Source organism: Phasianus colchicus, chromosome Z (genome assembly GCF_987193195.1).
Source record: "Phasianus colchicus chromosome Z, bPhaCol1.hap1.1, whole genome shotgun sequence".
Classification (NCBI taxonomy): domain Eukaryota; kingdom Metazoa; phylum Chordata; class Aves; order Galliformes; family Phasianidae; genus Phasianus; species Phasianus colchicus.
This window is the reverse complement of record NC_143476.1, coordinates 88022561-88048203: the sequence shown is the minus strand read 5'-3', so window position 1 is coordinate 88048203 and position 25643 is coordinate 88022561. Positions and strand designations below refer to the sequence as shown.

Sequence of the window (25643 nt, the reverse complement as noted above, 5' to 3'; positions counted from 1 at the left end):
AGCTTATAGAAACACAGGAAAAAAAAAAAAAAAAAAAATCAGGCAAGAAGAGAACTCTCAGGAGGTTATTCATTCAGTCCATTCCTCCTGCTTTGGAATGGATTAGCCTTGATTCTTGACAGTCTGATGGCAACGTGCACCAGAACCGTATTCAAAGTTTAATACAACAGCTGCCTTTGACTCATATATACATTTGATAATATATTCCATTGGAAGAGAATGAACAGCATTCAAACTTGTTATAACCCAATTTTCTGAGGCAAGCTAGATATCATTAATGCCTTTGTAAACATCCTATCTAATCCACAAGTTCTACTCATTCTCAACAACAGTAGAAGTTCCTTACACTTACACATCCCTCATTTCAACCACTTGCAAACTGCATTCATTTTTTCGCCCTTAACTAACAAAAGTACTCTTCTTACCCAATGTAGCCCTATTTTTATCACTCTATACCAGCACTTCAGAATACCATATATTCACATCCAGCACTCACATAGGTTTATGGTAGCACTTGCCAAAACTTTGGCTAAAAAGATCCAAATAATTTAAATAACTCTGTCAATTTTTGGTTTCACTACACTAGAGAATAAGGGAAATAAGTAGTTCTGTATGTTTTACTGGAAAAATATTAGTCTCAAATCTCCACGTTTCTCTTTCAACAGGAAAAAAAAAGTCAAAACACATTATAGAGTTATGCCAGCATACAAGACTGTATGTACTTGAAGAACTTCTCCCTTAGATTAATTTTAAAAGTTTAAAATTAGAGTCTCTTCAGAGAAAGAAGCATTAATCTTCTGCTACTAAATAAGATGTATCCCCTTAAATGCTATCTCACTGCCATAATTAGATAATTTCTTTCAGCTAGCAGAAGGAGTAAAGGAAATTAATGGATCAAAAAGAACTTAGAGTACCTTTTGTTTATGTGGAATAAAATAATCCATCACGTATAACAGATTAATTTTCTGTAATAACAAATACCACCCACATATATGCAAAACTCAGAAGGATGTCAAGAAGAAGGAAAAAGAAGTTCTAGATAGAAAAAACTTCCTTAACCAATCTCTTCTCTAAAGTTATTTACTACTATCTGTAAGACTAATTTGGCATCTGGTATCAGATGTTAAAAAGTACCATGACAGTTACAAATAATACATCTTTCCAATACATAACACAAAAAACCACCCCTAAGAAGAAATCAAGAGCAAAAAAACTTATGCAATTTCATCTTGCATTTAATGTGTCCTACTATTCTTAAGTACATTTAATATACCTTCTGAAACAGCATCAACAACCGGCATTCAGTAACTGATGAGCAAGTGAAAGGAAAAACTGAAACAGATTATATTAAAACAACAACTATTTAGTTGACACATCACAAGCATCTCATCTGCTATGGAACAGCTGTGCAAATGAAAGCCTTTGCAAACACTACTCAGAAACTTTGTTCACTCTGAGAGCACCTGCAGATAAAATATTTTTATAAAGGAACACAACAAAATACCACCAAAAACAACGATTTCTGAATCTTTCTGGAAACAGCTTACAGAAGAGGAGATGCTCTTAGCAATGCTGAAAGCCATTTCTTAGCCATTAATTAGAATTCTCATTTGGGATTTGAAAGAAGAATTCTGTCAACCTCTTTCAAAAATTTAGGCCCTCCAATCCTAGCTGCCAAAAGAACAGGCTAGAACAGACACGTATTTTGGAGACTGAAGTCTCTTGAGCTAGGGAAGAGATATGAATGCAGAGGAGGAAAAGCATTGGTATGGTACAGTTTCTGCACAAGAAACTAACATGAAAATGAAGACCTACACTAGTATCTTTGTCAGAGACCCATTACCCACATTACATATCCATGTAATAAACTATAAAAAAAAAAGTCCTGATCTGTACAACCTGTCTATAGAGCGTCCTTCCCCCAGAGGGGTTTTATTCTACTATCACAAGAGATGAGGCTTGCAGAAAGCTTTGCACAGATACAATTAACTCAAGAAAAAAAAAATAAGTTTGTGCCTGTGGTGTGTATCAAAACCTTAAGATCTTCTCCTTTTCAAACACAAACCTACATTGTTTCTTTTCTTTAGAATGTTATTTGAAACACTAGCTATAAGTTTGAACTCTCAACAAAAATCATTATTTAGTTATGCAAGTACCTCACTTCTACGCCTTCCTCAAAAAGCAGTTTCCTTGCACCACAAGGTTCTTGTGGTTCAAAGCATCACTGAACGCTTATAGCAACTTACTTCCTACAACACAGAAAATATTTATAATGAGTTTTGCATTATAAATTCAAGGTGATCTAGACTAATAAAATAGACTGTAAATACAAGTTAGTTTATTGCTATTATAAATTTCTACATGAAGAACAGACATATTTATGGCACTAGATCTTTCTTTCACATGGAGCTTTAAAAAAGGTGAAGATGAAAACCAGGCAACCAAAATTAAGATGAAAGTATGCCAATAAAGAGGAATTGAGATATCTGGTAAACTTAGTATAAGCTCATCTGAAGAGTGTCATCAGTTACTTAAGCAGTTCAAGAACTAATATTTATTGAATTCCAGAAGCAGTTTTCACAGTAAAAATACAGTCTGTCAACAAGCTAGAAGGAGAAAACATTCATTTGGACAACTACGTATGATCTACAGCTAAAGCAAATCTGGTTAATTTTTTTAGGTCTACTAAAACTCTTTCTAATGCAGAGGCAAGTCATACATTTCTGAACACTACACCAGACAGTCTTAAATTTCAAAGGATGGCTACAAGGAAGGAAACTTGACTTGCTTTTACAAGCTACTCTTAGGAGTTATTCTGACTGAAAAGGTAAGCGTTTTGGCTTCAAGCATCATCAAGTTACATTGGTATTTCCACTCCTTATAAAGAATGAGTATTTTAACTTGCTATAACAATATATCAGATATATTAAGTTTCTTATACCAGTACAGCTATTTCTGTCCTATTTCAAAGAATATACTTGTAATAAGTGAGTAGATTTATTTCTTTGAGTATATCCTCTGACTTATCAAAGCAACTAAAGGCAGATAATTTTCATGGGAAAAAACACCACTGAAAGGTTGCCTTCATTAAAGCCTCTTTTCATTTCACTTCAATGACAGTGCAGACTTTCCATGCACATCTTAAAGGTTGGTATTCCATTACCTTTGCCAAGCGGCTCATTTGATCTTCAGAGACTGTGCTGCTGGTTCTCCCAGGAGTTCTGGTGGGTTCCGAGCCATCAGCTTCTACATTGGGCCAGACTTTCAAATCATGCATTCCTTGACGGAACATACTACAGGAAAAAATGCAGTATTGTTTCAGCAAATTGAAATCAGGAATCAAACTACAGCAGTAGCTGCAAAAAAATGAAATAGTTTCTTCTGCCAAATCTAAAAACACACATTACTATGCACAACATAACTGAACTGTAGAAGTGCCTAGAGCCCTGTGCCCTCTCTAGCCTTCATTTTTACTGGCACTTGGGGTTTAAAAGAAACAAATATGAGATAACTTACTTGGCAAATGGAAGAAAAATGGATAATTCCCAAAGTCAATGGAGTGGTACAAACATGAACTGAGGAGAGAGCTTGACCTTCATACTTTTTTATTATTTGTAATGAAGCAGAAAAAATTCCTCTTGACTTGCAAATTACAGTATTGACTTTAGATCTTCCTGACAAAAAAATTAACTAAAAAACGGTGTAAGTTTCATGTGAAGGTCAACTGATAAAAAGCAGCTTTCTCAGCTGGAAAAAAACACAATTCTCACCATACCATTTTCTCCATCTATGCCCGAAATTGAATTGGTAGTTGAAACTGTGCAGTGAGCTGAACTCTGAAACAAAACTTAAACCTCTCTTCTGCAGCCCCTTGTGTCCCTTGTAGATGGATGAATGAAAATATGCAGAGATGCTCCAGGAAATCAAATGCATTATTTCTGCCAATAAGAGGGCACCAACCAACTAAGAACTTCAGGCAAACACAAATAGAAGGAACACTCAGAAGTGACACAACTAAAAATAAAAGACACTGACTACAGAAAAGCCAGCTAATCTTAAAATCATAGATTGCTTTGTAGAAAGTTTACTACTACTCTGCTACTAGGTGATCAGTTTACAAGCCAATAGAAAATTCTGAAATATTTATTTCTGTCTGAACCCCTCCCCAAAACACTGGAAATAAAGGCAAGTTTTGTCCAATACAATTTTCTACTCTAAGATAACATCAATCTTTTCGACAAAGCAAGATCTGTAATGAGAGAAAATTAACCTCTCTCTACAGATGTTTTCCACATTCAGTATCTAGGTACTGAAGTACTAGGACAAATTTCCTAATGCTAAACTAAACCTGGCCTGGTTCAGCTTAGCTTTATTACTACACATTCACTGGCAAAGCGATTTTCAGCATTTTCAAACACTGTCTACAACTAGAAAAGTATTCTCATGGTCTTTTCTTCGGTCCCATTTTACTTACTTCTACTCCACCGCACCCATTTGCTAGATATTCAGTACCTACTCCCTTAGACTCTCAATTGTGAGAAACTTATCTAAAATTAGTTGTATAGAACGGGACACACTGCAAAAGAGCAGAAAAGTAGTTCTGAAACACATCTCAAAAGAGCAGCAGGATACAATATTGTCCTTGATGTGTATACTTGGAGACTGTTTACATATCCATGTTTTGTTTTGTTTTTTTAATATTTCAACTCTTGCAAAACTCTAAAATCTAAGTAATTTCCTCAGCTTTCCTGTGTAGATGCTCTCTGTTCTGGATTTGACTACAATCAATCAGACAGACTATCAGCATCTCATACTTAAATTGTATCCTGTGTTGTTTTTTTCAGACTTCTATGTATTTGATTAAGATCCATTTCATGCACTGCCACTTTTCAGTTAACCTGTAATTCTTCCCAGCTCCCTGTTATCTACTGTAATTTACTGATCTCACTCTCTACTCGATCACATAATTATTAATCTTGAAGATTCCTTGTTTCTTGAACTACACTTTGTTCCTTATGGATAATGCTCTGTTAAGGGTCCAACTCCAAGTTAACTTAGAGAAATAAAGTAATTGATAGTGGAATTCATGCATTACAAAAATATAAAAGAAAGTTATTCCAGCACTTGCTAAGTCAAAATGTAAGCTTACTTGTAAAAAAAAATAATAATAAAAAAAAAATCTGTGTTTTGACTTTCTCTGTGCACTTCCTATTGCACCTAGTGAGTGCACTTCCTATTCACAAGTGAGCTACAAGTTTGTATCATGAAAGAAAAAGCACTATACCCATATTTCCCAAAGAGCGAGACTGTTGTTCCTCCCACAGGAACAGCTTTACCAGGTCCATACACATCCCAGATGGTTAGAGCCACCTGAGCATTGCGAGGCAGGTCTGGATATTTCACAGGCAGTTTCAGCCACTCATTCCAGCTGCAAGGACATACTTCATATTAGTCATGAAACCTCTGAATTCAAGTCACCCGACAGTAGTTTACATAATCTAAGTTCTCCTTAAATTATGCACTTTTAAGGGCACATTAACTATCTGCCTGCGGGCTTTAATTATTCAAAAGATTTTAGTGTTGTTTTGAGTCATTCCATGCATGTACGATTAAAAGGCCAGCAAACGAAAAAATCTTTGTGCATTACACAGCAAAAAAGTATGCTATTTCAGGCTGCAAAACTTACGTAATTATTGAGCCATGCCCAAAACCACAAATAATTGTATTATTACTTACTCTTTACACAGAAAATTAATTATCGCAAAATTGATCTATCGCAGAGACTCACAGAAACATAAGATACTTGAAGAAAACAACAGAAAAGATTTAGGGTTTTTTTTTTTTTTTTTTTTTTAAATGCAAACAAAAGACACATAAAATTATGTCTTTAACTAGAAGCTTCAATAACTAACAGATAAATGGAATAAAAGGCAGTGACTTACTTCCATCTAGTGCTAAAAGCTTTGTAGGAAGTTCTAACCGGAAGAGCAAGAGGCTTCCCTTCTGCAAACACCTGACAAGTTACATACAAGTCAGAGCAAGTCTCTTGATACAGTCCTGAGAACTTCAGCATTGGGTCTTCCAAGAGAGCTTTGTAACTCTTCTGTTCTCTTTTCCCTTCCAGACTTCCTCTAAAAAACAAAACAAAACAAAACAAATAAACAAACACAAAAAAGCAAAAGATGTTTGTTTGTTTTTAATTCACACTGAAAATTCAATTTCCATTACTCTTATTTAAACAACATGGTTACCTTTCTTTCGAATAACTAGTAAGCAGTGAACTCCAAATATCCAAAAGAAACTCTGCATTTGAAAAAAAATACACAACTCACTGCAATACTGATTCAGCGGCAAAAAAGAAGCAGAAAATGGAAAAATTACTCACTTGAGATAGAGATACCTTCTAATAAAACCTGTACATTCTTAGACTACATCATATAAGGTACGTTAAACAAGGCAACAGTGAGATGATAAACACTGCAATTATTAAAAGAAATAACTATAAACATTAAAACATTATTATACACTTGCATGAAAAAGGAAAATAAAGAAAGGACGAGGAGTCTTATTTTAAAACTGCGTAAAATGTGTAGTGAAGTGTATGATTGGCTTTGGATGCCAAAAATCAAAATATTCAAACCAGACTTGACTAAACATTAGTAATAATGTGTAGAATTGTAGTGCTAGATTTAACAGGCCTCAAATATACAGTGATGAAAGACAAACCTTCACATATCTCAGAGATCCTTTTCCAATCTTAATGATTCTGTGATACTGCATTATGAAATATCTAACTGTGGATGTAGACAAAAACAAAAAAGGAACCGCACTGTTTGTGCAGACAGGAGTGATGCACCTTTCAGCAAACAAGAATCTTTCAGAAACAGAAGCAGCTTCTTGCAAAAAATAAGCACAGTACATTCTAAGAGATTGCAAACTTAAAAAAAAAAAAAAAAAAAAAGAAACCTTAAAAACTTTTGTTTTTTAAAGTTAATTTTTTTGTTAGGCAGTATCACAGAATCACAGAATGTTCAGGGTTGGAAGGGACCTCAAGGATCATGAATCTCCAACCCCCTGCCACATGCAGGGCCACCAACCTTCCCACCTAATGCTAGACCAGACTGCCCAGGGCCCCATCCAATCTGGCCTTGAACACCTCCAGGGACGGGGCATCCACAACCTCTCTGGGCAGCCTGTTCCAGTACCTCACCACTCTCTCTGTAAAGAATTTCCCCCTGATGTCCAAAGTATCAGTTAGTAATGAAGTCAGGTATGTAGCTGAATTCAGTTGCTATTCGCTATTCAAATGAAACTTAAATAAGCCCCCCAGGTTTCCCTGAGTTACTTTTCAAAAGAAGTGCAGCATACCTCAGTGTAGCTACATTAGCTATAAATTATAGGACAAGTCACATCTGTGCCACATGAATTTATACTGCCCACTGCTGTGATGTGAAGGGAAAAAAGAAAAAGCTTTAAAAAACATGAACCAGCAAACGCATCAGCGCGTGCAAATGTGAGGCTGAACAAAGTGCCTGGCCTTCCCCAAAACACATTTACGTGCCTCAGCACGTATGTGCTTCCCACATAGTGGGAAGAAGTGCCTTCAGCTTCTCTCCATCCCTTAACGCTAAGGAGAGAGCGGTGCCACCAGCGGCTGAAAGGTCACCAGGGACGTTAGGGCTGAACTGAATTAACCCGTGCCTTACAGCACTGCAGGACATAAGGCCACGGATATGTCAGCGCCCAGGGCAGCCTGCAGCAGGCCCCGGCCCGGCTACGTCGCGGTGCTGCTCCGGGACCCCGCGGAGCTCCAGGCGCGGCGTCACAGTGACGCCCACCTCACACAGCGGGCGGCCCAGCCACCTCCGAGCCGGCGGGGACCGGGCTCCTTCCCGCACACCGCCGCGGCCGCCCCGCGCACCCCCGGCCGTCCCGAGCGGAGCAGGGCAGCGCTGAAGCCCCCACCCCTCTCACTCACATCTTCAGTTGCACGTTCATATCCAGGTCGCAGCTATACACATAATACAGCTTCTCAGTCTCGCCCATGATGACCGCGAGCCCCGGTACACCCAGAGGCACCTGCACCCCCTACCGCAACAACCCGCGGGGTAGATCACGGGCCCGCAGCTTGGGCCCCCTGCTTTCGCGCATGCGCTGGCGCCGCCATTTTGCTTAAGGGAGGAAAGAGGAGGTATACATCTACCCTACCCTATACCAAAATGGCCGCCAACCTGAGGTGACCTGGAGGAGGTCCCAAGATGGCTGCCCTCATGTGTACGGCACGCAAGATGGCCGCTTCCATAGGAGGCATGGCAAGATGGCTGCTACCAGGCAGCATCTGGCTGCGAGATGGCTGTCCCTGTCCCAGTTCTGAAGCAACGTGACTGAGGGCATGCGGTGCAGTTTTCCAGCAGGAGCCCCCAGCAGCATTGGATTTCCCCCTTCTTTCTCCTCAGGCTGCTATTCTCCAGACTGCAGCACAATCAGGACAGTCACAGCAAATTCCCACTGTAACTCTAAACCCTTCTGCAACCCCGGTGACGCTGCTTTCTGACAGGGAAGGGATGATTTACACAGGGCAATTTGTGTTTTGCTAGGGGCTGCCACATTGTTTAGTTGTACTGTCATTCATTCTTGTTTCAGCTCACTGACACCTTTGAAGAAGGCCAAGAAAAGCTAGCAGTTGTCTTCTGCCCTAAAACATCAAAACAGTACAGGGCAGCATGCAAACATGCTGATGACTGAATTCCTTGCAATGATCTTAGCATTAATTGGCACTTAATTTAACAGTATTCTTCACTCATTCGTTATATATTTTCTAAAGTTGTTAAAATCAGTAGTTGATCTGTAATCATCACCTACCACCAAAACAAAAGAAAAAATAATGCCGAATGATTCTGTCTGGGCCTTAGAGACAAGAAAAAAAAAATCTTATACAATTTCTATTCTTTAAACAATCATATGACTTTAAACAATATTTAGTATTTTGAGGGCTAGTGAAGGCTGCAGGCGCTTTAAGTGACAAAAATGTACACAGCATTACTGTCATATGCCAATTCTGTCTGACTTGACAAGGCAGAGGAGGTTAGTGTTTTATGATCTGCCACAGGAGCTGAACAGTGCTGTGTATAAAGTGCTGTTTTGATGTAGCTCACTGTTGTGAGTGACGTATGGAAGCACTGGTACTGAGAAGGCATCAGGACATATGAACTCTCCAAGTATGTGCTGCTTGTACAACAAAAACAGGATGTTTGATGCTTAGAACTGTTCTCCATTTTCATATCAAGAATCATTAACTTGAAGCTATGGGAGGATATGTTATCAACCAGTCCTCCTCTAGTTACTATGGGGATGGAAGAGGCCAAAGAAGGGAAGAATGACTCTTTAAAAATAATAATAATAATAATAATAATAATAATAATAATAAAAAGTATAAAGGACCATTGGACCATTTCACCTTAACACTATTTGTTTTTTACTCAGGTGCTGTGAGCAGGAGGTCTTTTTAAATTCTTCTCTGGAACAATTTAGAGAAGGTTATAACCCAGAATCATGCATCACTAAAAGTGCAGCCCTTGCTTTACAGCGTTGCCAAATTGACTATGGATGCTGTGGGTGAAAAACATCATTTGAACTCAAATTAACAAATTCTTTTGTACAGATTATGTTAAAATAACTTTATTATTATTATTATTATTATTAATGTTAAAATGTTTAAATATATTTTATTACTATTATTATTATCATTATCAATCCTTTATCCAATTTTCTCTATCCAAATTGGTCTCTTTTTGATGACATTTGTAACTGTTAATACTCTGGCAGCTGCCAGTCATTTACTACCTACCTACCCCATCATTTATGTGTTCTGTTTGCTTGTTAGTTTAGTTCCTGAACAGTTATTTCTATAAACATTCAGCTTGCCAGAAGAAAAATAAACTTACTGCGCTGCTTGGTTATGCAGGAATACTATACCTAAACCTACAAAAAAAAAAAAAAAAAAAAAAACTGTAAAAATTTAAAAGACACATGAATCTCATAATTTTAAAGCTAAACAATTAGTCAGTTCTGTTTGTATGCAAACTAAAAGTATCCAGACATTCATATGTGCATACCATATGATTTTATCTCAGGAAAAATTGGATCCATTTTCAATTAACCTCATTAATATTATCAGTTATGTAATCTCACCATCAATTTCACCACTATAGAGAAATTTTTAGGTCACTGTTCAACTATGTTGAATATGTGCCCCATTGAAGTGTTGTAGGATTTTATTCTAAATGTTAAATATCAAAAATAGCACATCTATTCTTGTGTTACCCACTTGATGTGCACCCGTATACAAACTATCCTGTAAATTCTTCTGGGGTTTCCTCTTCAAGGGTGCAAACAAGTATACTCCATGTTGAGAAACTGTATACATGTCATAGCGGGACCAAGTTCCGCAAGTGAACTGGGATGCAGTTAATATCGTAACTGTGCTGTGAAGCAAACTCTGACTTTCATGCCAACAGGGGAAGGGTACCCACCACTTCTGAACTTGTGTTAGGGCCTGTGTGGCTAATGATTCTTAATGACAACTGATTTCCTCAGCCTATGGCCCAGTACTTTGTTTTGAAGGGGTCCCTGATGCAGCAATACCATAGGGCAGCCTGCAGGATGCCTCAGATGTCAGATGTCTCAGACTTATTCCATCACCATAGAGGGTGCCCACAGCTGTTCTGGCTGCCCCAACCTGTCCTGCCTAATGGCTGGGTGATTGGACAGGCCCTGGCTTTCTACAACACTGCGTAAACATATATTCCTCTAGCAGACTGAGGTTTATTCAAGTGCTTTATCTTGAAACACTAGTTTAACTCTATGTGTGGGAGCATTTACAAAATTACACAGTGAAATCTGTTCTGTTTTTCACAAAAACAGTAAAAGAAACTGGCTACCTAGATTTAGTTACTTACAGATGCTGCACCTTTCTTTCTGTTGAAAGAACTGTAGCAAACTATGTAAAATGACGAGAGTGGCATTCTCCATTGTTTTGCTCATGCATTAAAATGGTCCTCAGCTCTTTTCTCTTTCTTAGTCTGATTGTCAAGTCCCTGAGGTGAAGCATCTAGAAAATATGGGGAACAGTACAGAGCACTGCTGCTGACATGATTCTCTTTGGAGGGGATGGTTCTATTTTCTTGTTTTGAAGCAAAAGTGTCACTTGCAGTCCATATTCTATCAATAGCCATAGATAAATATGTCATTTCTCAGTCCAATAAGAAATGCATTCCATCTGTGAGAGAAAATCATGCTTCTGTATATACCATCCATCTTGTTCTACTGGGACTACAATGATAAGCACGGCAAGTGATCAGTTCAGATTTTCAGCCAGGTCTCCCATTCTTGGCAAAGGCTTTCATCAAAGTTCCAAAATTTATCTATGTTTTCAGTCTTACTTTGTTTTGTCCTTTCTGAATGTGGACATCTGTCCACTATAAACCAAACTGAGACAACTAAAAGCTGTACATAAAACTTTATACATCTGTCAGATAGTAATGACTTTCAGTCACTAATGAACTGGAACAAAACTGAATAGTCAACAGCCTTTTTCCCTCTAGTAATATCCTGAGAAAGACTTTATATACTGAATATACGTGTGAGAGAGTTTTTTGCTGTTCAGATATCACTATGATGGACAGGTCTTCAAATATTCAGTGGGGTAGTGGCTATCAGTTAACAGTTATCAGATATCCTTTAAAAACTGGTAAAAGTTTAAGAAAAGAGCATATCTTTCTTTTCCTTAAACATATGCTTTACATTTATTTATAGACACATTAAAATGTCAGTGATTCATATACTGTAGGTATTGAATAATTGTGAGCATCCGTGCAGAAACAGTCATGTGTTTTATATATATATATGTATATATATGTATATATATACACATACATAAAATTATGAATTAAATTCAAACTTAGAAGTGTCATTTTGGACCAAAAACTTACCGTTCTCATAATTCTAGACTTGGAATAAAACTATGCCTGTAATGTACTCAGGGAACATTTGACCTAGAACATGTAGAGCTGAGAGCAGCTATCCAAATTATAACAGACAGTGGTGTCTGGCCAGTAGTTATATGTACCTCTGTAGAGAGCTGAGGCTCTTATAAATGTGGTTCTATGGATTGTCATCTACATAGCATAGTGCCACACATAAAGCTCTTTGAAAACTTAGAGCACCAATAAATTACGTTTATGAAATGATATTCTACTTAAAAGCCTTCTCTTTCCAGATGATTATACATTATTCCATAATTTAAGGCTATTAGTTTTAGGCCAGAGTTCTTTGAGAAAGAAGTCGTCTACCCTTTTGCACTTTTGCCGTGCTTCACTGTTGCAGACCTAAGCCTCCAATCACAAAAAATTGTGCTGGCCCTGTTCAATGACATTGCCACTGAACAACTGTTCCAAATCTTGTTTTCCCAGCTTTCTGCCCAAAAACAGCAGCATCATTCCTTGTGCTTAGAGAAACATGGGACTTGCAAGCATCTCTTCACAAGTTCAGTCCTGTCATTTTTTTACTGCCAACCTCAACTGTTCAAATCTGTCACTTCAAGTCCCATTTTACAAGCAAAAAGTGGGTTTTTTTGTCTCCACTAAGCTCGTGAGAATGTTTTCCCATAACTCTCCTAGTTTAGAAACTTCCCCCCTGCCCCCCCCCCCCCCCCCATCCATAGAGTCTGTTTTCACTGTGCCCAATCCAGAGCTGCATTTCTGCCAAAACTTCACAGTATCCCTTTGCTTACAGAACCTGTCCGTTACCCTTTCTTTCTATTACTATTGATGTAAATATGGTTGAGAAGATAGCTATTCTGCTTGGCCATAGGAATCAGAGTACTCCAAGGTATGGATAGAAATGAAAAGCAGTATTGTTAGGTACCTTCCTGACAATATCAGATTTTAATCCATTAAAATCACATATTATTTTACTTTCTTTTGTGGTCAGTACCCTCAGGTTTCATTATGTTAGTTGAAGCTGAAAGCACTAGACTTCTTACAACGTATAATTTCCGTTGAAATGACAACAAAGCTGTAGACTTCCCTTTTATTATGGAATCAACCTCTGCAGTAACCTTCTTTGTAGGAGTCTCTAAACTCATTCATCCCTGTATAATTTGAACTCAGTAAAGTTGCAGTAGGGTTAGGGTTAGAGTTTGGCCCATTGACTTTAATTTTCAAATGCTGTTTAATCAATAAACCATATAATTTCCCAAACAAAGAAGGGAAAGGAATAATACTAAGAGGAAACATGAAATGTTAGTGAAGCCCATTCAGAAGATAAACAAATAAATAAATTATTGCTAAAGCAGAACAAAACTACTGAGTCAGGTCATCAGCTAGAGAAAATCAGCGTAACTCCTGTAAATGATATTGGATTATGCCAGATGATGATCTTCCATGTAATTTTTTCTTTTTCTTTTTTTTTTTTTTTTCCCCCAGTCCCCCATCCTCCTCTTATATTGCAAAAGTTGTTTTAAAAAAAATCCAGCCTGCTAGATTTTGCAAGTTCAGTAGTCTCTTAACTGGGTAAGTAAAGATATAATGAAAGCAATAAGTGCTGAAACATCACACATGCAGTACATATCTCCAGCCAGTCCAATTTTATGCATAAGGAGACTGGCAGAGTTCCTACTGCGATTCAAATCTTATGTCAAATTTATAAACTTGTTTTCTGCATTCTCCTCTCCTATCCCTGTGCCCCATCAATCAGAGATTATACCTTCACAAAAGACTGATCCATCATTAAGGAGGCAGGTTGCAGACAAATGTAAATTTACACTTAAAAAAAAAAAAAAGGAATAATGCTCATGCTGCAGGGCAGGGTCACACTCTGACCCTAGGCAATCTGCCTCTCAATCTGCAGAACACAGGCTAAAATAACATGTCCACCGAACAAGCAGTAAACTTTTCTGCTTCTGCCTTTTTGAAGATTCTTGGAGTTGCTGTGTCTGCCGGCTGACACTGTCTGTCTTTTAAAATATGAAAATCTCCTCCATATGCATTGAGCTCAGTTTTCTATTTAGCATTTCAAGAGCCCTAAAGACCTTCAGGGGAAAAAAACCTCAACATATTCTGAATTTTCAATTTTGATGACAATTTGCTTTCCCTACATGATGTGCAGAAACACCTTGAAAACCTCGTCAGCTGCACTAAAGGAAATGTTTCTTGCCATGAGAATGAAGGCATATTACTTTCAACTAACTTAGGGAAAACAAGTTTGACTCTTTTGTAAAAGTGGGTTCATATTTTAACTTGCACCTCTTATTTTCCAAAAATAGCAGAACATCAACTTCTGCTCTTTTAGTATTGCCCAAAACAAGAAACAGCAATAATAACAACTTTTGAAAAAAATAAAATGAATTTAATTGTACTTATACAATGGCAAATTTTAACTTAGCTGTCCTTCCACTCATCCATCCACTAATAGAGGCATTCATTTCCATAGCATCCGAATCCAAATAAAACTTTAGGTCATCAACAAAAGATTGTTCATTTATTTTAAATTAGATTGCTAGAGCACAATATATCATTTTATCTCATCTATGTGAGCGTCACCTTGCTTTAGAGTCAGTGAGGAGACAGTAAAATTTAAGATCAATATAATCAATATAATCACATTTACCCTCAATAATTTTGTGAGTCTAAGATGTACCACTATTTCCAAAACCATTTTTTTTTTTTAGTTCCAAAAATTGAAAAGGGAGCCTAGATGACCTACTTGTTTTATAACTTGCTTTTTTAAGAATTTTAAATTAAATGAAACTTACTCTTAGGTTGAGATTCATGTGTTTTCTCTGTAACCAAAAGAGGACTAAATGGGACACTGCAAATGTTGATTTTCTCAGCACCAGTCCCACCCAGAGTTTTCAGGGTGAGCTTCCATCCTGTTGCTTCCGTGCCGCAAATAGAAGATACTGAGATACAGGGAATATAAAGTTCATTTTTTATTATTATTATTTATTTATATATATTTTTTTTTCCCCCATCTGAACTTAATGACAAAGCCATTATTGACCCTACAGGAGTTAGTAACAAATTTGATGGGCTGACTGGTCAGGAAACCCAAGTTTACAGAATTTTGGATGAAATCACAGGATTTCAGTATACTGGATGCTCAGTATTCAGCCTTCATTAGCATCTGACAGATGAACCAGGAGCTGCATTAGGAACAGAGGAGATAAGCCTTGATTTCTAGGCTTGTTTTCCAGCCATTAGACAGCACTTATCTTTAATGTGAAGCTCCTAATTTTAGAGATTGGACTGATGACAATCATGTTTGCTGTCGTTGTTGTTGTTGTTTTTGTTTGTTTTGTTTTTAATATTGCTGGTATCTCTATGTTTTACACAGAAGAGCCCAAATAGCACGAATTCTGTCATAGTTTTATATTTCTTTTGCTAATCCTGATTTAGCCTTGACACAGTCAAATGTGATATTAAGCAATGGAAGGTGTTGCATAAACACAGTAAATGCTGCCTCTCCTTCTTTCAGTGGATATGGAAATTCACACCAGGGCAGCCAGTTGTAATGTGCAGTTTTTACTGTGGACTATTCAAGTATTTTTAAGTGTAAGATTTCATTACAAATATCTTTGCTAATTTTTTGTCCAGATTGAGATGCAAATCCAGGACAGACATGTGAATGAATAGGAATGTTTGCCTAAATTATATTTCTTTGCTGTTGTGGAAGAATTTTTGCACTTACATTTAAGCTTCTGCTATTGATTTCGGTGTAGTTATGAGCAGGACAGGATAAACCCATCCATCCACCTACTGACTGGTCAGGCTACATTTTCTCTTACAAATTCCATTTCCATAGAAAGGCATGGCTGGGCTTGATCTCAAGGCTATACAGCATCATGGCTGCAGACAGAGTATGGATATATGACTCAAAGCAGTGGGTGCTTATGTTGGGTACAGATGGACTGAAGTCCCCCAGGACTCCCTGAAAAGAGGAAGGTTAGCTATACACCAGCAGCTGAAAGTTTGTTACTTTCTTTTTTTTTTAAATAATAATAAAAAAAAAATAATAATAAAAAAAAATTAATAAATAGTCAAAGCTCAAAAGGCAAGTTAAAAACTCATAATCAATTTTGTCATTCTTGCTTTCCCTTCTTATTTGTAGGAAAAAATTAATCACTTTTCTCCCACCCTCTGATAAGACTAGGCTTTTGCACTCTATTAACCCCAGGGGCTAAAAGATAGACTGTTTTCTAACAGGTGAATTAGTGCTAGATAGCATTACCACAAATGCCAAGTCATTAAACATGTAATTGGAATTTTTTTTTCCTATCTTAACTTTTCTACATTATAAAGGATCTTTACAAATTAATGAAAGAATATGAAGCTGCCCTGAGAGCTATTTGCCTATTAAAAATAGGCATGAAAAACTCCCATCCCCATCACATGAAGAACTATCCCACCAATTTCCAATTACTTCTGCCGCTGACAGTTCACTGGACTGTTAAGTTATATTCTGCACCATGCTGCTTAATGTGGTTAAGTCAGGCAGGTATTTGCTACTCTCTTTTTTTTTTTTTTTTTTTTTTTTTCATTCTTCTCCTTTCTAATTTTTTTTCCCCTGATTGTGAAGCAATTAAGCTATGTCACTAATGAAAAAGGAGGATTTTTGTACCACAAAGGCATAGTTAATTTAAAGATGAATCCATGGCAATAACTAAATAAATCCTCATAGCACTCTGGCCCAAAAACATTTCTGGAAGTTTATTCAGGACCTCCAATAAAGGCCTTTTAATGGCACTTGCAGATATTCTGAGACAAGAAGTCTTAGTAAAAGGAGCCAAAGATCTTATGTCTCCAACTGGTATTCACAATGATAATATTAGTGATAATGGTTCTAAGAGGGAGAAGTGTTCACAATGAGATTTCTTTTTTCTGCAGTTTGATGAAAACCTTGAATTGAAAATTAAAGATTGGCAAATATGATAACTTCTAAAGTGCAAGCAAAATACCATTTATTCAGGATACTTTGAAGCTCCATGATGGGGAAATCAAAGTGTGCACCCACCATCTGTGGGTGGACCTTTTAAATAGAGGTGTTAATGGTATGACTAAGTATAACTCAATAATAAGACACTTGTTATTATTTGGTAATAAGACACTCCTCAATTCATCAATGCCTCTGTCTAAGTTAGAGCTGCTGACACAGCTGTGCTCTCCATGTTCCTTGCAGTTTTGCTTTTCACTTTCTTGAGATGCTTGTCAGGTCTCTAATAAGGTGTCTGTTCTCTACAGATTGGTGAATCGTACCTTTTAAGTAACACCTGGTTCATTAAACATTTACATTCTATACGACTCGATTGGGAATATTTATTGAATGAAGAATCCATCTTTGTGAGGACGAGGGTAAGGTGATCACATTGTATATGGACTTTGTCAAAGCATGCTGTACCTGGCTTTTTGCTTCTTTTCTTCAAAGCTGCTGAGAGGATCACCTTTGAAACAGGACTGTGTTATCATCTATAAGCTTTGGAGACATTTTAACCCAGAAGTTTCTCAGTTTTATTACCAAGATTGGGCAATGTCCTGGACTTTCCAGAAGTTGCAGGTGTCTACTGCAACCTTAAGAAAGACAAGTAACTTCTGACAGAAGCTTTGAGACATTAAAAAAACAGAAAACACAGAATAATCCAAAATGCAGGTACAGATCAGAAAGACTGAAGAAGGGAACCTATTCTATAAGGAAGAATTTAAAGAAAACAGGTTTTTAAACCAAAGGACTTGAAGGGAATAGAGAAATAATACTATTAGTGTATGATTGTCTTTCCTCATGGGAGCAAATCTCTGGAAAGAGGAAAATTTATTGAAGTTAAAGAAAAGCAATAGAAAATGAAGATATATGAATATAAACTGGATAGCTGGATATATCTGTCCTCTGGGTGGGAAGTGCTAGAAGATTCACGTGCCACATATAGCACCACTGTATGTGCTGGAGTATCACCTTCTAACATGCACTCCGCATATGTACATCTGTGTGTCCTAATACATTTCTTATTTAGAAAACCAAACTCAGCAAGTTTTCCAAGCAGATTAGTGCTGAGATATTTCTGGACAAGATGGTGTTTGAGCTGGAAACAGCAACTCATCCCATACTGTCCGAAAAGCGGATTTACAGGCCTGATGCTTTCCAGTGGAGCTGCTGCTTTTGCAGCCTCTCCCATTTGCCAGTCTCTTTTTCTCCATCTTCAAATCTCTCACTGAAGTCCATGTTAATATTACTATTACCAAAATTTACCTCGGCTGTCGGCTTCTGAGGATTTACTTTTGGTTACACAACAAAAGAACAACAACAACAAAATCAAATCACTAGTGTGATAGAATGTGTTTTCTCTCTTGTAGCTTTTCCTGTTTTTATATATTGTTCTGTCTCCTTCAACTTCTCACATCTAAAGGCAGGGATTTGGGACCAGATTTCCTTTCATCTTTTAACTTCACGCTTATTTACACCAGTATGATTACAGGGTGAAATACATAAATAAAGAGGATATCATTTGACACCCATTTTCAATGTTGGAATAATTAAACAAGGCTAATCATTTCAGAAGTGAAATGAAGAATTATGGTTTTAAATGCCCATGTTCAGTTCAAGCACCTCACTGCTGTTCTACAGAGTGTATACAAATAGTACGACTTAATAACGAATCAAAACCCTCCTGCTTCAACCTGTAAATTAATAGCTGAAATGTACTCCTGTGCAGACAGACAGCGTCTGGGCCAGTTCACACCTGGCATCACACCAGGGCTTATGTGAAATTCAAGCGGGCCATAGGCTTTGTGCCGGGTTTTTGAGCAGGGTTATTTTCACTCTGCAGCGAGCAAGTGCAGTCATATGTTTCAATAAAAGACTTATCCGTTAGCAAGTGAAAATGTTACCGCTAATTTTACACCTTGAAAACAAATCAGGGTTTCACAGTTCGAAAGCAGAAACCAACCAGCTATAAACCGTCAGATTGACTGTGATCTCAGAATTGAATAGGTCTATTTGTTCTAACAAACAGTTAGGCCATTAAATTGCAAAGCCTTCCAGTGTTTGTCCAGGTAAATAAGGACACATCCAAATTGATTATCTGTTGTTCGGAGGTAATGATACGTAATAAACTATTTGCTCTGGGTAACCGAACAGAAATGTGCTTTAGTGCCCACATTTGCAGTATCTTCCAGTCTAAGAACAGGATAGGATCTCCCCATATGTTTATCTCAAATCTGAGGTGTCCTCACTCTCACATGCCCCCCCAATCCTAAAAGCAAAATGCGTTTGCTTTATAAAACAGAAACATATTTTTCTTGTTCCATGTGTGATGCTTCTGCTGACGGGGATTCCTCAGAAATCTGCATGTATGTACACCCACGACCCATAGCAGAAAAAGATTTCAGAGACTTTAAGGTTAATCCTGTTCCTTTCAGTGTCATTATACTCATTTGAAAAAGAAAAAAAAAAAAAAGAAAAAAAAAAAAAAAGAATATCTATCATCACAGACTTCAAATCCACTAGCTGCCCAGCAATAAATCTTGTGCTTGTGTCAAAATGTCTCCAGCAGAATTTCTAGGATGAAACTTCGCAGCTCAACATTAGGCAGCAATTGATGATATATGATCCAGGCAGCATGAGCAGTATTCTAACAGGAAAAGAGGTAATCTAAATTTTGTCAAATTGGAAGTAGTTAAATGATTCTTGCTTTTCCCAATTGGAACTTAATTGACTTTTTTTTAGCTGTCATGTAAGAATTTCTCCTATGCACACATTCTTGGTGTCTCCAGAGTCAGACTGTGGCCACATACAGCTGGAAATCTCCAGTGCAGGGGAGAGGGAATGAGCTTCAGGGACCAAGAACCAGGGACAGAAACATTTTCCATCAGTGGCGGTACCTTCTTTATGGGATCCTGCTCCATCACTTGTGACAAACGCCAAATTGAATGTTTGTGGGGACAAACTCTGAGAGGGTAATAACCCGTGTTGAGGCAGTTTGAGAATGATAAATGTTTTATTGTCTTTATTTTTCTCACATCGCTTGCCAGTTAGACTTACAAGGTGAAATTAGTAACCTTCCGAGGTGGAATTTGTCTTGCCAAATTTTAGCTGACTAAAACATTGAGTGGGATGGTGTACACAAGGGAAACATGAATTTAGGCACCTAGAGACGTTGATGCTAAGGCGGGTATTTATTATAGCTGGCACAGAGGCAGTTAGTGCTGCAAATGCCACCCAGGTTGTCATTTCATCTGTCTTTGTGCCCATTGTTGTGTTAACAACATCATCTCCAGACACCATGATCTGCTCTGTCCACTTTCCCCTGCATGTCAGGGGTGTCTAAGCGCACAGGGACTCTCTCCAAACTGTCTCATTTCAACATGCCCTGCCTGGACTGCTGGTCAGGGAGAGGCCAGATCTCTTGCAGCCTGTTTCACATTCACCCGTGCCCCACATACCATGCATAGCCTGGAAGATCTTGGTGTTGTGGAAAGGAACTGAATGTTGGTCACCCAGTTTGCACCTGTAAACTCCTCTTGTAAGCAGTGGAGAAGGCAGGTGCCTTCAGCAGCGTTTTCATTTAATCTATCTAAAATGTCTACACTAAATCTAATTTATCCCAAATGATTATTTGAATGTGACAAGCAGAGTCTTACATAACTAACAGCCGGAGCCTCATGCTAGAGAAGAATCACATAGAATTAATGGAAAGGAGGGGGTCACCTCTACCTGGCTGTGGTGTAACTTACTACCAGAAAAGGAATGCTGAGGACACTCTTGAACAATGTCCACTGAAATAGAAAGCAAGATAAGTAATCAACAAGCATTATCTCTCAGTGATCACATAACAGATGGCAGACAATATGGAAAGGGGAACACACAAAGAGAGATATTAATTTAAGACAGGCAGATAGATGGAGCAATACTTTCAAAAAGTAATAAATGGATCAAATTGAAGGCCAATTCTCAAATGTGTATTCAGAGAGTTATGTGTTCAGTGCTTAATGAAAAAATCAGTTATTTTGAAAAATATAAGTAAAAGAAGGATCATGCATTTAGATTGATATTCATCCTCAAAATAAGAAAGAAAGAAAGAAAGAAAAAACCAAAAAGACATGCAGATACATTTTTTCTTTTGAGCCCTTTTGTTCTGTCTAATTGCTAAACATTGCAGTTTTCCTGATAAAACTGAAACAAAGCAGTTAAAAAGACGCCAATATTTTCGCTTTAAAATAAATGGAGATTAATAAGAGGAAATGTGTTTCTTTATTTTAGAAAACGATGAGACTGCTTTGTGTCTAAAAGATACCGAAATCTGAATCCAAAAAAATCCTCTGGCAGAACTGCAAATATGTTTCTAACCACTAGATGGTACTTAAAGCACGGCGTTGAAATGAATTGCCGTTTTGTGAACTATATGGTATAGTCAGGGTGCCTATGTCAGAGGCTTAGCGAAGTCAAGGTTGGTTTTATTTTCCCAATATCCACGAAGAAAAAAAAAAAGAAAAGAAAAGAAAAAAGGAAAAAAAAAATATAAAAAAAAAAAAAAAAAAAAGAAGAAGAAGAAGACTAAATCTCTTCTGTGCCTTTTTTGACTTAAAAAGAAAAATGGACATGGCAAAAGTGTTCCTGATTAGATTGGTACAAAAAGATGATGCATTCTTTCTGGATGAATCAGGAGATATGAGGTTCTGTCACTCTTTAGATATAGACCTGAAATACTAAGCTTAAATTTATAGCCTCTTGAATGATCCACAGGACTCTGTTTACTTATATAGTAGAATTGGGTGCAGTTCCAGCAGTTCCTCTCTGTGATCAGTTACTTTATCACCTTGATCAGTTCAGAAGATACAATAACTCTCTTTTTTTAATAAATTCTACTGCATTAGATCCTTTATCAACCTTCTTTGGTTTTAATCACACTCCTGGGCAGGAATCCTCTCCCCATCTTTCTCTTTGACACGCATGCAACCACATGCTCTCATACCCATAAATGTCTATGTGTTACCTTTTGACCTCTTGCAATTTTTATATTTTCGGGGGAAAAGCTGTGAAGGTACAGGATCTAAAGAAAAGATCGCTCAATTACAGCTGTTTTTTTGTTTTTGTTTTTGTTTTTGTTTTTGTTTTTTCCCCATCTCTTATTTCCAGAGAGGACAATCTGTTTCAAAAACTGATGAGGGAAGGTGTTTCCATCCACAGGAAAGATATTGCAATGGACACCTGCAAATTTCAAAATGTGCTTTAACTTTGAATTTTGAACATTCAGACCAGCTTCAAAACATTAGGGCTCAAAACTGTTATTCACTCTGTGCTGAGTGACCTCTTCCATTCCCAGGCTCAACAACTTATTCTAGTGCTTTGTTTTGGGTTCATTCCCCACCTAAATATTTACAGCAGGGAAGAACACTGGGAAGATCAATGAGATTTTCCAGAAAATTGGGAATAGCAAATATTTTTCTGGACCTCCTCCCATCAAACACCCTGCTGTGCAACTGGGAGCGCTTCATCCTAACCTCGTCTGCCAATAAACTGCGCCCGGAGGTATGCAGATCAATACTATTGCTTAATGTACATGAAAAGGTTAGTCTGGTACTTATTCTTTAAAAAAATGCCACTGGATCATTTCTAAAGGTAACAGGGATTTGTCTCTGAGGTGTTCTGTGGCACTGAGTTCAAAAACCTCCAAATATTTGTTTGGCATCACTGACAATGTAAAAAAAAAAAATAATAAAAATTAAAAATAGAAAGAGCAAGCAATTCTATTACATCTTTCTACAAATAACTAGGAATGAGATTAAGGTTGGAAAGATGAGTCTAAAAATGTTATTAAGTGTAAGAGCACCCAGTGAATTAATAGAGAATAGTTTGGTTATCCAGGCCTAAGTTTTCTTTAGGAAAAAGATGAAGCTTTGTCTGCATTTTCCATAATTCTTTGCTGGTCCATGACAAATGTCGCCACACAAAAGCAACTTCCATGGGCCTGATCCAAACTGCTTGTATATGGGACAAGTTCTCCCTGAGGACAAAGTCCATTTGTTAGCTTCATGGCAGCCCCTGTGAGCAGTAATTTTTTTTCACTACAATCACTTTAGGAATATCTGTAACATTGATCTCATCACTGAGATTTACTCTTGAGTAATAGCTCTGCACCAGACGACCTGGATTTGGTAATGAGTCTATGTGTGAAAGCTTTGAACGTATGGTTTACCCTGCAGTTCCCAAGTAGCTTCTGAAGAGGAGATACATATTTTCTGTTTTCAGTTGTTGAGAAATAAAATTCTGGGCAGTTCTAATTTTACTCTTTTTTTTTTTTTTTCCTGAAAAAATACGGTACAAGCATCTTCAAAAGTCACATGCTGGTTGTATGTGCTGGTCAGATGTGTCCTATGACTTGGAGGATGTCCATGTAAGAGACTCAACCAAAAAGTGCTTCAGAATGTCCTGGTCTCTGTTCCAGTTGGTAACTTCTGCTGTAATAGTTGCAAGTTGTCTCCAACCTCCAACTACATCCTAAACTGCATGACTCCAAACTTAGTTGTGATTGTATTCTTTTATTTCCTTTTTCTCAGAGCAAATTTTATCTAACTCTATCTATCCATTGCTCCATCTGTCTGTCTGTTCTGTTGCTCTGCAGTCTGGAAGGGACTGCCTTTAAGACTGTTTCATATACCTCTTTGTACAGGTATAACCTCTACAAAGCTTTACCTGAGGAGGCCAAATTCATCTGTGATGGGGAAACTTCATTAACTTTAAGGATTTTGTACATATACATATATATTTAATAAGGGATGATTTTGATCCACAGCCCTCCTTGGGGAACACTGCAGATGCAAAACGTGTGTCTGTGCATATGAACAGCCAGACTGGGGAGGGGAATCCTAGTTAAGGTTTGGCAGAGATTGTTCCAGGACTAAAGAAAATCATGCACTCATTGCTGTGCTGCACAGAATGCGCTAAAGGAGAACAAGAAAAATGAAGGAACATGCAATTCTGCCCACTTCAGCAGTTAAGCTTTTGTTAGAATACTCTTAAGCAATTACAAAGCTGCCAAGACTGTATTTAATAAAATATATAAATATCCATACAAAAATAAAACCCAAGCAACACTTACATCATACCTACAAGGTGTTATTGTTTTGTTTATTTTTTACAGATGGACATTTTGTCAGGGAGAAATTTGCCAAGTGCTGTGAGGGAGAGAGGGAAAGAGAGAGGAAAAGAGGTGGAAGGATGTACAGAAAGGAAATGTTGATGCTACAGGAGAAATAACATCTCTTATATTTCAGACATGCGAACACTACAGTGCACATGTGATAAGAAAGTGTGACTTGAGTTCCCTACTTAAGGCTTCACTGAAATTGCCCAATACTTATGGGAAAACAGATGACAGAGTAATTAGGGATGGTGCATATAATATATCATGGTCTTGAACCTTGTGCAGCTGATTTGGATGTCCAGATGATTTGACCACGTAGACTAAGTGCTTGAGGTGGGGAGCTGTCCTGAAAAGGGGGAAATTCTTTATGAGACAGATTTCACACTGCTAGAAGCACTGCGGCTGCTTTGCTGCTGATGAAAGGACAGCCCAGACACCTACAATTTCAAGCATGCACTAAAGTTTTGCCTACACATCTCTGTGCGAGGAGGGGATAACACCTTGCACTGGAGAGCCTTCAGAGCTTTCCAGCTGGGAGTAGGATAGATACTGGTCCTGGTTAGTAGGAGTGTTTACCAGGTGCTACCTAATCCAAACAGCAGCAATAGCCCCATTCCTCTGTGGCTGCATGTGTACAGGGAAGCATCCCTGAAAGGCTGTGTCCTCACATGGTGTTGGGGACTGCTGAGTCCCACATAGGGAAAAAGCTGGCAAGAAGTTTGATCTAGAGTTTTGTCACTAGTGAGATAAGTTAAAAACATCTGTGACATCTATATTTTCAGCTCTAATTAGTACTGGGCAGAGCAACTCGGGCAAAGTGATGCAATGTACATTTTATGTCCTCTTGGTTATATAATCTCAGAAATATGACCGTATTCACTCTGAGTGGTAATTTCTGAAATGTTAGTATGGTGCACAGAGGCGACTGAGGCACCAGTAATAGAAAGTATTGCTCTGCAAAACAGCTTTTAATGGGACTCAAACCCATCAGGTACTGTCTGGAAATCATATGGCCTGCTACAGCATCCACTCATGTTTGCCAGTGTTGGGATTATTTTCTTCTTCCCAAAGAGGGGTCCAAATTTACAACAACTCACCATTCCTTGCCATGGGAGCAAAGCCTGCAGGTGCCACCATCCCTCTCAGGACTGGGTCTTCAGTTTGAGCAAGAAAGGCATTTGGGTGTCTGCTGGCTGGGTGCAATTACAAAGGGAACATCAAACTTGTATGGTCCATATGTGAGGCTTTCCCATCATTTGTTTTGCATATGTTCTGCATCTCTACATGACCTTCGAGAGCATGAGCCTGCAAAAAAGATTTTTTTAGAGCAGGGGAAAATGTGCCCATTGTTACCAGTGGATGTGTCAATCTCATTCCCCGAAGGGGGAAAAAAGAATGTTTAAGGTGAAAGAACAGTTGAATTTTTCTTTTGTTTACTAAAGGCTGTGGCTGA

General features: G+C 37.8%; 1 protein-coding gene across 8 annotated transcripts in view; it reads right to left on the bottom strand.

Moving 5' to 3' along the window:
- Positions 1 to 8172, bottom strand: part of PIK3C3 (phosphatidylinositol 3-kinase catalytic subunit type 3) — a 67601-nt gene extending 59429 nt beyond the window's left edge. For 4 of the 8 annotated variants that reach the window (XM_031607045.2, XM_090132578.1, XM_090132580.1 and 1 more), the window contains exons 1-4: positions 7979 to 8172; positions 5943 to 6131; positions 5285 to 5428; positions 3164 to 3293 (exon numbers count right to left, since the gene is read on the bottom strand). In XM_031607045.2, coding sequence (XP_031462905.1) covers positions 3164 to 3293; positions 5285 to 5428; positions 5943 to 6131; positions 7979 to 8046 — 531 coding nt within the window. In that variant the 5' untranslated portion in view covers positions 8047 to 8172. The other 4 variants (XM_031607047.2, XM_090132581.1, XM_031607046.2 and 1 more) reach the window with 4 other exon arrangements.
- Positions 8173 to 25643: the final 17471 nt, after the last annotated feature.